The sequence below is a fragment of the Musca autumnalis genome, unplaced genomic scaffold, assembly GCF_047663935.1.
Source record: "Musca autumnalis isolate F117 unplaced genomic scaffold, ASM4766393v1 scaffold_5, whole genome shotgun sequence".
NCBI lineage: Eukaryota > Metazoa > Arthropoda > Insecta > Diptera > Muscidae > Musca > Musca autumnalis.
The window spans coordinates 106,761,151-106,776,143 of record NW_027412088.1 but is presented as its reverse complement, the minus strand read 5'-3'; the positions used below and the strand labels follow the sequence as shown (position 1 = coordinate 106,776,143).

General features: G+C 34.5%; 1 protein-coding gene across 1 annotated transcript in view; it reads right to left on the bottom strand.

Moving 5' to 3' along the window:
• 5-HT1B (5-hydroxytryptamine (serotonin) receptor 1B) overlaps positions 1-14,993 on the bottom strand; it is a 202,051-nt gene that overhangs the window by 53,795 nt on the left and 133,263 nt on the right. Inside the window, exon 4 of the mRNA XM_073988645.1 lies at positions 13,078-13,187. Coding sequence (XP_073844746.1) covers positions 13,078-13,187 — 110 coding nt within the window. The remainder of the gene's footprint in view (positions 1-13,077; positions 13,188-14,993) is intronic.

Below are 14,993 nucleotides of genomic sequence, written 5' to 3'. Positions count from 1 at the left end.
TGGAGAACTTTTCTTAGTTCGGTCTATGGAACAAATGTTCTGTAATGGGCCAGCTAAGTAAGTAAGTATTTCCAATATCATATTGAGTGGTCGTGAAAGTCCATCCTCTAGAACGAGTACTGAAAAAATAGACAAATATACGAAAAATGTATCACACTGGTATTAAGGAAAAATTGTATTGACAATTTTTAAAAAAATTAAGAAAAAAATAGTAATCATTCCAATCCCACTACCTAATAGGACTTACAATTTATGTAATAGATTTAGTTTAATTCAAAACAAATTTTTTTTCAGGAAAATCGAAAAGTACTATCATTGTTAAAAATTGATTTTAAAATCTAAATCGCGAAAATTACTTCCAAATCTAACGTGCAAAATACTTTTCTATTTATATTAAATAGCTGAGAAAACAACAACAAAAATAGTCTAATATTAAATAAGTTATGAGTATTTGTTTGCACATAGTTTTTACAGACTTCGACTTTTTCAAGGCGCGACATCTCTGGAACCGGTAGTCAAAAAATGTTTTGCTGATGAGCAGCATCACCACAGAAAAAAATAAAGGAAATCAAAAACCTCACTTGAAAAAGTGCCCGATTTCACTCAGAAATCCCCGTATATAAATATTTCCATTTTTTGCAATATGTTGCACAATCATGACAATTTAACGAAAATTCCCTGACAGTTAATGTCGAAACACTGAAATCACCATCATTCAAAGAACATTCTGGTACCAACGTTCTGGTATTATGTGCGGTTAAAACTACAAAAAAGATTCTCAAATATTGTGGCTGAACTACAATTTCTGCAGAATTCGTTCACATGTCAGTATGCTGGCAAAACCCCACCTATGCACACTCACATACTGTGCACAGACACACATCGTCGCTTGTAATAAAAAACAGTTACTCTCTTTGTATAAGTTATGCTTACGGTTATTTAACCTGTTACAATGTACATTGTTACAAAAACAGAGAAATATAACAACAGTGGCATCGACAAAAAAGGCAAAGGTTATTGCACATGAACACAGCTACAGCTGGCAATGGCAGGTAGAGTCCACCGATGAAGCTTAGTATTGATGTTGCCTTTTGGGATATCAGTGTGAGTTGAATACCTTTGAGAAAACATAACAAAAAACAGAGTATAGTCTGCCGAGTCGAGCGTGGAAATACCCTAATGCGGAATATTGTGAAAAGTTTTCATTAGTTTCATAACATAATTACGAAAACAGGATAATAAGGAAATCGACGGGGATTATTTTTACAACTGATTCTAACTCTAAAAGAAGAAGTGTGATAGTATTACTTAGAAAAATCAAGGGAATTTCGAAAATACATTAAGCTGCGTACATCCGTAGCACTAGCATTGCAATAAATATTGTTCTAGGGCAAGCTTACTTATAATATACTCCGTCTTTAGTCGCGTTGGTTATACCAGTGAATCCCCCTAGTTCAGCACACACACACACATATAAAGGCCATAACATTGATCCATGCAAGTCAACCAAACTTACACACGACTACATACATATATTCGTTGAAACTCATATTGTAGATAGTTCCTAAAGACTACGTTTAAATCCCCATCCATACGCCGGATAATTCTTTCACGTAAACCCATTCATATGGATACATGGTCATGCATAGTCATGGAGAAGCAAACGAAAATAGGAAAAAAAAACATAACTGAAACAGAAACTATTGCATACTGACTGCCACCAGCACTTTCCTTCCGAAAGTGAAAACACAATTCAAGTGAATCGTGAACAGTAACAAAAATATAAACGTATGAAAAATCGATATAGTCAGTAGAGCAGTAATACCCAGTAAAATCTTTGATGTATAACAGAGTACGGAATTATACAAATAAGAAAAAATTATTGCCCAGAAAAATCTCCGAAGATATAAGGGAAGACTTTTACATCAATTGTAATTAAGATCTACATCTACGTCTGTGTCCACAAAGTTTTTGGAGTAATTTCAATATGTTTGCCTGGACATACTTCTACCGAAGGCCGGAGAAATGTATTGCACGGTGTGTCGGTTAATCCGTGTCCAATGGAGAGTGAGGCGACTGCACCATCAAGATAAATGCATCAGTATAAATGCTATTCGGTCTGGCCTTCCAGGCTTGTTGATCTAGGGAACTGCATCAGTATAAATGCTATTCGGTTTGGCTTTGCAGGCTTGTTGATCTAGGGAAATTCTCTTGCATCGTTGAATCTATGTATCTCTACACGCAGAGAAGAGATATTGTATTAGCAATCATATTCTAAGAACAAAATACTGTATTTTAGAAATCTGAAAATGTATATTGCTGCTTCAACCATATATTTTTTTGTCAGGAACCATATGGTTGAATCAATAATATATATTTTCAGATGTTTAAAATACAGATTGCTCCTACAATATCTCTTCTCTGAGTGTAGTTCATAAATATCCTTTAAATGATGATTGGGATAACATTGATGGTAGCACCCAATCAGGAAATGCAACGGAAGCATGTTATTATACTGAGCTGGAAGAATCTTAGTCTCCTCAATACAAATGGCCAATGGAACCAAGATGAGGAACCCTTTGACAATTCTAAGATCACTCTTCCATTGCACTTCTATTCGTGGACCACACTTGCGCTGCATATCTGGTTTACTTATCGACATCCCAAGTGTTGTTCGTAATTTTTGCTTAAAAATCCAGGACGACTTAAACGTTAAATTTGACTCAAAGTATCTTGGGGTAGGAATTGTTCTACCGACGAAGTCCATATGGTAAACAATGTTGCCGTAACTTTGTTAGAGGACATTTACATATTCCTCACAGCATTGGGATCGAATAAATATGAGTCTAACTTTTCACAAATAACATCAACATCATACGTAGCAGGTTCAATTCCGTCTCGAGGGCGTTTCCATAGGAAAGGTAGAGGTTAAACAAGTCTGTCCGTCCGTCCATCTATTCAGTCTTACCCAGCAAAAAAAAATCCTCCCAAAATAATGGGTTTTGTAAGGGATTTTTGGCAGCCGGAACTAGGTTCTCGTTTTCATATAGCCCTCATAGATGGTACCTCCCGTCTTTTAAAGCAGTTTAGACTTGTAACTATACTTTTTTCACTGCAGCTTTTTTGCATGAAATTGATGGAGGTACATCTGGCAACTTCAGGTTACTGTCATCTGAATACTTTAAACTGCTTCCAAAGTTTCTAAACCGCGATTCAAGTTATTTATCAAGTGATCGTTCATTTGAAGCTTTTTGAAATCTACTAATGATTGCTTATAGAACAATGGGTTGTCGTATTCATCCTCTGCTGCAACAAAACTGATCTTAAGGGGTTATGGCCACATATTGAGCACGAAAAATTAAATTTTTCATGAATTTTTTACAAGAAATCTACCAATTTTTTTTTGGAAGATTTTCTTTTCATCTGATGGATCACACCTTGAGTTACTATCCTATTATTTTTTTTTTTTTTTGAAAAATATTGCGTAGTGTTCTGACAAATGGCCTCCTACGATACACTGTTTTTACTAAAGCAGTTTGCCGTGCCCACTGTAGCTCGAAAACGAATAAACAGATCAGCATATGTTTTTGTGGGATCATTAAGAACCTAATAATCTCGTACTTAAGCGAAACGAAATTAAAAAAATATTCATTTAAAAAAAAATTGGACTGTCAAAGTCAAAACTTCGATTTTAAGTAAAAAATGGAAAGTTTATTCGCCATAAATCCGCAAAAAAAATTTAAAAGTCTTTTGCTTAAATACAATCTTTTTATATGTATAATAACCCTACAAAAACATACGGAGATCGGATAATCCGTTTTGGAGCTACAGTGGGCACCGCATTCAAAAATGCCATTTCGAGAAAACCGCGTTTAAAACTTCGATGTTACATACAAATCAAAATGAATTTACACTTTCTAACGCTCATATCTCAACTAATTTTTGTCCGATCGGCTGGAATTTGTTTGCAAGATATTCTATTCCACCTGTACTTTAAAATGAACCAATAAAAAAAATTCGTTTTTGTAAAATTTGTAAGTGACCATAACCATAACATAAATCCTTCGCATTTACTAGAAAATCAGAAGACGAATCACGTCACTGAAACTTTAAAATCATCTCCAGTATTTTTAACACATGACCTCCAACGGAGGTCTTCTATTCTATAGAAGCCTCCTACGAAGCCGAACTGTTCTTGCTTCATCTGCTAAATGTGTTTGATATTGTCTTCCCATCACCAGTTAAAATTTCGACATATACTCCAACAGCACTCCATTGGGAAGATTTCTTACCGAAGAAATGTTCGCAAATTAAATATTTTTTATTTTATATTTTTGGAAATGTTAACACGCTTATGTCTTTTTGGTGGTGTACAAACTGATTTATGTACTTGTAGGGATCTCTAATAACTGCTAATAAAATGTAGCGAACGGAGTGCCTTTTTCACGACTCCGTTTGGACTGCATCCTGATGCGGTTAAATTGAGAGGAATTGGTGTACCTTTTTCAAGACTCCGTTGAACTGCATCTGGATGTTGTTAAAATGTGACAAGCGGATGTGATTCTTTGGATTGCATCCAAATGCAGTTAAAATGTGAGGAATGGAGTGCCTTCTTCACGACTCCGTTTGAACTGCATCAAAACATGCCGTGAAAGAACTAGTCCACATTGCACTACTTCCAATTTATTTTGCTGGGAGCCTCCTACGGATGCCTTCTATTCTATAGAAGCCTCCTACGGAGGTCTTCTATTCTATAGAAGCATCCTACGGAGGTCTTCTATTCTATAGGAGCCTCCTGCGGAGGTCTTCTATTCCAAAGAAGCCTCCTACGGAGGTCTTCTATTCTATAGGAGCCTCCTAAGGAGGTCTTCTATTCTATAGAAGCCTCCTACGGAGGTCTTCTATTCTATAGAAGCGTCCTACGGAGGTCTCCTATTATGTAGAAAAAGTGCATAAATATACGCTGTTTTCTGTAGCCATCATAACCCTCAGTAGTTACATCTTCGAAAGGATAACGAACTTTTTCCGCGCAGTAAACCTGTCAGTTTGTAAAGAAGTAGATTGAACGTAAAGTCATGAACGAATAAGTAAAGTAAAGCTGTGTGCTTAGTGTGGAAAAGTTGGAAAGCCGTGGCACGTACATCGATTCATATGAGCGGATATGATCAGTGTGATGGTCAAGACCTAAACCTTAGCATAAACCTGTGCAAAATTATGTGTACAATACTAATCAAAATTACACAATGAATATGCAGTTTGCTGGGATGTTGAAAAGTTTCTGGGTATTCAAGACGGAAAATGAATTTTAATGAAAATTTATGGTTGTAGGTTACAAGTCCCTATTTTAGCTGGAATTTAATATCGAAGATTGAACTTAGTTAAATATCTACACACTAATATAAACAAAAAAATATTAGAAATTGTTAATTATATTTTTAAATTAAATTGGCAGCATTGACTTAAATAAAATATATATTAATTAGCATTAGGGCTCCAATTTTCTCTCGTGGTTGAGAATGATGTTTAATTACGTTATCATTGCTTCTTTAATTCCACAGAGGAAGTCCGAGTCGCGAAAAGTTATTTGCTGTGTCCAAATCTATCGGTAGTATCGGATGAAATGCTACGTACATATATAGCCGTTTTGACCTCCTTGTTTTTACAAACATATTGCAAACAGGTTAGAAGTTATGGGTAGTTCCAAGGCCTCAAGTAGGTCGGCCATTCAGAGTTCTGTTAACAACTTTTGACAACAAACATAATAGATTTTATATTATTGTGATTTGAGTTTCTTTGTATTTTAAATCACAATAATGTTTTTGACAACAAACATAACAATCAGGTGGGCTTTTGAATGAGAATTTCAGAATCTGTCATATTCAAATTATCCTAATTATGACTACATTTTTATCCGATCGCACAGTGGATCCACTTGTATGGAGAAATGGCCAAAAATATTTAGACTGTAAAAATTACAGTGCTGCTGCGAAGAGTGTTTTAAGAAACCAAGAGCGTTACATTCTCTCCCCTTACCCCTCTGGAGAGGGTATGACATGAACAAAGGTCCCGTTTATCTTATGATGCAAAACTTGGCTTGGGGAAACAAAACAATCCCCAAAACAACATAAAATCCAACCAATTTAGCGGATTAAAAGAAAAAGCAATATTTTTGTCTGAAAATTGGTAAAATTTTAAATATAGATATTATAGCGTTCTTCCTGGAATGCACATACCGCCAACGTAAGACTTGTTTGGAAGAAGATTTCTTCATCTTGCCACTGATGCCAATTATGTTAATGTACGTGGTCAGATAACAGAGTTATATGCTGATATATCCATAGCAATCCTATTCTAGGGCAGCTTTAGTCAGCGACAGCTGATTTTAACCCAGATAAAGCCACTGGTCGTTTAAACGCCACAAAAAATGGTTGCAAAAATTGACGTAAAACTCTGGTTTTTTCGAATATTTTTGTGGGGTTTTTTGCATTTTGTTAAAGTATTGTCTGTTATCTGTCATTTCACGCTTATAACGCCTCATTTGACCCACCCATTTCCACGCAATTGGCCTAAAACCCAAGCTATTCAAAAAAATCGACCTTTTTGTAATTTTCGACTTTTGATGAAAAATTTAAATATGCGATAAAAATTTAATTATAAATGTTAAAATCATATAAAGTCAGGGATTTGTTAGGAATATAGTAAGAGTATTTTCTCAATAAAAACCAAGGGATTGGCATGTAAGGATACACCAATATTACCCTCCAAAGTTTTTGGCACTTTTAAAAGAAGGCCCGATTGCAGGAAAACTATACATTTTAGAGAAAAAAGTTATTTATTAAAAAATGATTAAAAAGTCTCAAAAATATAATTTTCAAAAACAATTTTAAGTTTTCTCGCAAAAAAAATTCTCGGCGCTAAGTGGGTTAATACTGAATAATCTTAAACGCATGTCCTACTTTGGAAAATTATTCCCGAGGTGGGCACTGGTGGGTATCATGACTAAAACCTTATGCCAAATTTAAGTATATGATCGAATTGGCATTACCAAATACACTAAGAAAATATGCAGCTATTTAGAATTCCTTCCACAACACTCTGAAACACTATTTTTAATGAAAATTAAGCTATTACCTCCTCCTTAAAAATCCACTATAATATTTTGCTTTACGTATTAGTTTCGCGATATTTTGAATATATTTACTTGCACTTAGACATAGGTTGTTCTCACAACAAAAAATATTAGTCAAATGTTCCGACTTTTGAAGCTTTTCTTAAGAAGATCGCGTTCGAATGAAACAAAAACTAATATATTTTTTAAAAAGGTCTATGTCAGAGTTGACAGTTGTTGTACCAAAATTTTGACATTAATTTTTTTATACCCTCCACCATAGTATGGAGGGTATATTAAGTTTGTTTTTCCGTTTGTAACGCATTGAAATACTCATTTGCGACCCTATAAAGTATATATATTCTTGATCAGGGTAAAATTCTAAGTCGATCTGAGCACGTCCGTCCGTCCGTCCGTCCGTCTGTGGTAATCACTCTAGCATCCACAAAAATGGAGATAGGACGCTGAAATTTTGGGAAAGTGCGTCTTTTGTTTGCAGGCAGGTCAAGTTCGATGATGGGCTATATCGGTCCACGTTTTGGTATAGCCCCCATATAACGGTACCCCCCGATTTGTGGTATTTTGACATTTTTTGCTACATTTTTAGACCGATTTAGCTATAATTTGACATTTAGGGTTCTTAAGTATCAATAAACTTATATAACAAAAGTTGTGGACATAGGTCCACGTTTTGGTATAGCCCCCATATAACGGTACCCCCCGATATACGGTATTTTGACGTTTTTAGCTACATTATCAGACCGATGTAGCTATAATTTGACATTTAGGGTTCTTAAGTGTTAATAAACTTATATATTAGAAGTTGTGGACATATGTCCACGTTTTGGTATAGCCCCCATATAACGGTACCCCCCGATTTACGGTATTTTGACGGTTTTAGCTACATTTTCAGACCGACTTAGCTATATTTTGACATTTGGGGTTCTTAAGTGTCATTAAACTTATTTAAGAAAACTTGTGGACATAGGTCCACGTTTTGATATAGCCCCCATATAACGGTACCCCCCGATTTGCGGTATTTTGACGTTTGTAACTACATTTTCAGACCGATTTAGCTATAATTTGACATTTAGGGTTCTTAAGTGTCAGTAAACTTATATAACTAAATTTGTGGACATAGGTCCACGTTTTGGTATAGCCCCCATATAACGGTAGCCCCCGATTTACGGTATTTTGACGTTTTTAACTGCATTTTCAGACCGATGTAGCTATAATTTGACATTTAGGGTTCTTAAATGTCAATAAACTTATATAACAAAAGTTGTGGACATAGGTCCACGTTTTGGTATAGCCCCCATATAACGTTACCCCCCGATTTACGGTATTTTGACGGTTTTAGCTACATTTTCAGACCGATTTAGCTATAATTTGACATTTAGGGTTCTTAAGTATCAATAAACTTATACAACAAAAGTTGTAGACATAGGTCCACGTTTTGGTATAGCCCCCATATAACGGTACCCCCCGATTTACGGTATTTTGACGTTTTTAGCTACATTTTCAGAGCGATATAGCTATAATTTGACATTTAGGGTTCTGAAGTGTAACTAAACTTATATAACAAAAGTTGTGGACCTAGGTCCACGTTTTGGTATAGCCCCCATATAACGGTACCCCCGATTTACGGCATTTTGACGTTTTTATCTACATTTTCAGACCGATTTAGATATCAATTGACATTTAGGGTTCTTAAATGTCAATAAACATTTATAACTAGTGGACATAGGGCCATGTTTTGGAATAGCCCCCATATAACGTTACCGCCCGATTTCTTGAGAATTTTGAGAATTTTACCTACAAGTTTTAACCGAATTATCTGTAATTTGAACATTTGAAATTCTTAGTGATCACCACACCTCTCCACCAAAAATTGTCAAGAAAGCCCCCACATAACGGTACCTTCCGATTTTCAGTAATTTGATGATATTATCTACAATATAAAACCGAACTAGCAGTAATTTGACATTTGAAGTTCTTAGTGGTCACAACACCTCTCCATCAAAAATTGTCAACATAGGTCCATGTTCGGATATAGCTCCCATGTATCGGTACCCCCCAAATTTCAGTAATTTGGCAATTTTAGCTACAATTTTTAACAGAACTAACTGTAATTTGACATTTGAAGGTTGTAGTGGTCACCACACATCTGCATCAACAATTTTCAACATAGCCCCAATATAACGATACTTCCCGATTTTCGGTACTTTGAGGATTTTACTTAAAATGTTTAACCGAACGTAGGTCCATGTTTTTGTATAGCCACAAAACAAACCTCCCGATTTTCCGTACCTTAGCTTTATTTTTTGGACGAACTTTCTGTAATTTGTTCATTTAAGTTCATATTTTCGTATAGCCCAAATACCTCCGAACTAGCTGTTAATGACATTTGAAGTTCCCACGTTATGTACCGATTTTCGATATTTTGAGGATTCTAGCTAAATTTTTTTAACCGAATTAGGAGCTATTTGACATTAAAGGCTTCCATCAAAAACTGTCAACATAGGCCCATGTTTTATTATAACCCCTATATAACAATACTTCCAACCCACCAAAAATTGTCAACAGTTAGATATAGGCACCATAAAAAAGGGCCTCCCGAATGAAGCATTTTATGTACATTATCTGACATTTTAATGTACTCACTTAAAGTTGGGGACAGGAATGAATATTTTATGGTGGAGGGTATGAAAAGTTCGGCCCGGCCGAACTTAATGCTTTTTTACTTGTTTTTATTTTTGGCCAATGGGTGGATGCACTCTGCATCGGCTATTTTGGTCGGAAAATGTAGAATTACTGTTATTTGTGTATGAAAAATATCAAAAATCTTACAAAAATGCCGAAAATAGTATGGATGTACTTCCTTTAGATGGACTTTATAAAAACTTGAATCTATGCCAACAATTCTCGATAGGAATTTTGTTTTACCACACTGAAGGCTAAATAGCAAATTTCAGTCAATTGGGTTAGATAATTGGCTAAAACCCTAAAAATACTGAACATCAGGAGGTACCGTTTAGAGGTGGGGGCGTGAGTAGTGAGTAGTGCGTGTTCGTGCCTTCTCGAAAAACGCCGTGTTTGTAAGTGTCGTGCCGAAACAATTTTTCGTCCGTGTGTGATCGTGTTTTTTTTTTGTTCGACATGATTTTGCACGACACGATGTGTCACTATGTTGCCAAGGTTAAAATGTAGGTTAAAATTTCCCCTTTAAAAGTGGTGTGAACTCGAAAATCGAACAGTCTGCAATATCAAAAAAATGTTAAACCGAAAAATACCCAAACTATAGTTTTCGTAAAATTATTTTATTCATTTTTATACTCTCCACTATAGTATGGAGGGTCGGTATATTATGTTAGTTTTTCCGTTTGTGACGCATTGAAATAATCATTTGCGGACCTATAAAGCATATATATTCTTGAGCAGGATAAAATTCTGAGTCGTCTAGCTAGCCATGCCCGTCTGTTGTAATCAATCTAGTGTCCGCAAAAATTAAGCTAGAGCGCTATATTTTTGCACCCGAGTATCTTTTTGCCATAGGCAGGTCAAGTTCGGCCCATGTTGTGGTATTCAAAGATCAAATTTTCAGACATTTTTGATCATATTTCGCCAACTGTAGGATTTTTAAAGTTATGTCAAAATTGTAGATTAGAAAATTTCCTACGAAATCGGTCTGTAAATGATCAACATCGTAGCTATGGTTTCCTAGATATGAGCCACGAATATACAAAACGCTAAGAATTTTACGCGGTAGTTTGCATGTCGCGATTCTTCAACACTTATTTCAAAACCCATAGTTTTCATCAAGAAATGCCCCAAGAAAAAATGAGGTACCGTTCATAAATACGAGTACGTTACCTGTACTTGTTCCGAAAACTGTACAAATTTCTAAAAGAATGATCTTTACGGTTTCTCCCTAAGATTTGCCGTCTTTGCGATATGAGTCAAATAATACAAAATATTTCCACGCCACCTCTGACGTAGTCTACACTGCGCTATCATTTTAATCTTATTTAAAAACTGTAGTTTTTATCAAAATGTGATTAAAGTATTTTTTTAGATTGTAAAATTTTATACAAAAATGTTCCCTACGATTTGGGACTAAGACCTACTATTCTTGAGATTCAAGTCCAACATATTTCAATACCACCAGTAAGAATATACATAATTAGAGATACAAGTATAAATATCGAATTGAATATCTTTTCTATATATTTATAACCTATATTACGCTCTTTGAGCATTTATATGCAATATACGAAAAGAAACGTTACAGACCCATTTAATCTACTGTACTCGAGATATGACCAAAAAAATCCCAAAATTTCGCTTTTGACACCGAATATTTTTTTGCACGCACGGTATCGAAAGTTGCTTCTAATGGAAAAAATATAGCATAAGTATTTGGGGAAAATGTTCTATTGGTTTTCGACCTCAACAATTAAAAATATCTCCATTTTACCATTTAGTATTATAAGTTACGGTAAATGGAATTAGAAAGTAGGATTTTTGTGCAAAAGCAGGCTTGGATTTTAAATTTGTTTCTATTTATTGGAGATCAACATCTGCAATTTTACATTCTCTGCCTACATGATTCATATTTACGGCATTTGCAGTATTTTCATATTTATGCGTTAAAAAGTTGAACCTATAACTCCAGTAATATCTAATCATTAGTAACGTTTATTGCCTAAACTGTCATTTTATATTTCTTCACAACGTCCAACACCAATATCCCCAATACTAATTTGAAATCTATGACTATCAAATGCATTTTTACCTAAATGTAAAAAAGGTGATGTACTTGTCAAAATACTTATGCCGTTATATTATCGGAAATTATGCTCGATATTCTTTGGTCAAAGAAAACACCTAAACTGTCAATATCCCGTTTAATGAATACTGACAATAATTACAATACATCTTTTAAAACAAATATTTCTTTTTTTCATAAAAAAGTTTTCATGCGTGATTGTACGTACTCGAAAAACTCGAAAAACGCCGTGTTTGTGCGTGAATGTGCATAAACATTTTGGTCCGTATTTGTGCATGTTCGTATCTAATTTTGTAGGCACGCGCCCATCTCTTGTATAAATTGAATATCAACAGTTAAAATATTATATTCCTCCAAGGAATTATACTTAACACAGAGAAACAGTACTAGTTAGTAGTAGTTAACTCTTCATATTTAGTTTAATACAGTTCAGCCCGGCCGAACTTAACGACGTTCTTACTTGTGAATTGTTGGTATAATTGTTAAAATTAAAATAATTAGGGTTGAGTAAACATTACCTTTAAATTTCGTTGCCTAGCGTGGCCAGTCATTTTGGCCATCAAACCTAATTATTACCTTTCTCTACTGATTTATATAGAAGTATTGATATGAAGATATAATTTATATTGAACTGTCTGAAACAAATCAACGATTTTTAACTACCATACATATTTATATACATACAATCATTTCTTAGCATTATCGCCTTTTACGAATGAATTAAAATTGAACTGAATTTATTATCACTCCTTTTTGGCACAATTTATATTGAATTGTGTAAAGGATGCCACCTAGACAAATACAGTTAGTTCATTTTCTACTAAAAATACACCACTTGTTTATGGAAGGTCAATAATCGCTTCTCATGTCTTGACATAATTAAATGTTACTAAAAAATTTTAATAACTGCTATGAATATTTTACAAGAGTAGCGCGTGTTACATTTAATGAATAATAAGTACCTAAAAGGACATGCTTTTATTATATTTAAAGAGCTTTTACAGGTTAAGTTATTAGTGATGGTGTCGTGCATTTGCTGCAGTATAGCACAAGCGTTGTAAATGTAAAGAGCATAAAGTAATATTGATTTTATAATTGCTTTGGAAGGAACTTAACCTCAATTTCATATTTAAAAATGATTAATTAAATAAAATGATTTTTTATAACTTGTAAAACTTACCTATCTGTTGCAATCGCCACTAAATGAAGTATGGAAGCTGTACAGCAGAGAACATCACAAGAAGTCCAAATATCACATAGTTCTGGTCCCAGTATCCAGCCTTCGCTTATCTAAATGCAATCACAATGAAAATATAAACGTTTATTGTGTTATTAATTACAAAATGTTTCGACGAGTGCTGCGATTCTCTAACACATTTTTTAAGTTTCCAACAAAAATCGGTAAAATTAAAATGTTTATAATTTCTATAAGTAACGATGTTTTTCGGTAAGTTAGTAACGAATAAGAAGTAGTCGTAATGTCACTACAGGTCTACACTATAAAAGAGAGTCATTCGCTAGCCAACTGTGCTGTCATGTCAAGTAATCAAAATTCTTGATAATCGCAGCAATTAAAGAACGCACGATTTTCCCTAGTAATACTTAAGAGTCAATACCTAGCAAACATATTTCTGAACACATTAATTAAGTCACTTATATATATGTACTAGCAAAGTGCCCGCTATTTCGTACGCGGAAAGAATAAACAACAAAAAACAATATTTAGTATGGAAATGGCGAACACTGTGCACTAATACCAATTTTAATCAATATTAAATTTTATTTAAATTAAATTTTATTTACCAAAATCAGCCGTATCTCATCCTTACACATAAACAGCAACTCACATTTTTTGAGGCATTTTAATTAGGTGCTTGCTGTTATCAGAAGGAAAAACATTTTTGTAAAAAAATAAAACATTTTTGTAAAAAAAACCATACTTATGTTACGTATTTCGACAACCACGTATCTCAACCCTACAAAGACATTAATACAAAACTGGAATCTCAGGACCTTAGTTGTATCCGTTCGTCCAATACCAAATGGTACCAAACTTAAAATCATTTTGTACTCTTCGTACCCATAAGTACTATTTTCCGTAACTACCTGAATCCTACACTTCGACAGTAATCTTAATTCCCAATTTCTGAATTGCAGCTCTATTCGTTCACCGAAATCCAAATTGTACCAAATTTAGTACTCTTCGTACCCATACGTACGAATTTTCTAAACTTCCTCAATCCTACAGGCCAACAGTAATCATAACTTCAAATATCAGGATTTTGGCGCTAGCCGTTCACCTAAATCCAAATTGTTCGAAATTTAGTACCATTTTGTACTTTTCGTTCCCACTCCAATAGTAATCTTATTTCCAAATTTCAGGGTTCCAGCATTATTCGTTCTACCAAATCCAAATTGTACCAAACTTAGTACAATTCAGTACGTTCTCTGGCCATACGTACGTAGGATTCCAGCGATAGCCGTTCAACCAAATCCAAATTGTACGAAATTTAGTACCATTTTGTACTTTCCGTACCCATTAGTACTCCAACAGCAGTCTTAGTTCCAAACTTCAGGGTTTCAGCTTTATTCGTTCACCCAAATCCAAATTGTAACAAATGTAATACCATTTAGTACACTTCGTACCCACAAGTACGAATTTCTAAAACTACTGCAATCCCACACCCCAACAGTAATCTTAAATCCAAATCCCATGGTTTCCAGCTCTTTTCGTTTACTCAAAACTAAATTGTACCAAATTTGGTACCATTAAGTACTTTTTTACCCATAAGTACGAATTTCTATAACTACCTCAGTTCTTGCTCTTGCTCTGTTCGTTAACTCAAATCCAAATTGTACCAAATTTAGTACCATTTAGCACTTTTCGTACCCATATGTACAAATTTCCAAAACTGCCTCCATATCTTTTACCGACACTCCAACAGTAATCTTATGTCCAAATTTCAGGAAATCCCAAATCCCAATTGTACCAACTTTAGTACCATTTAGTACTTTTCGTACAGATGAGTTCATATTTCCAAAACGACATCCTTGTATCAACTCCTCTACCTTGATTTTTTTCCGAATGTCAAGCTT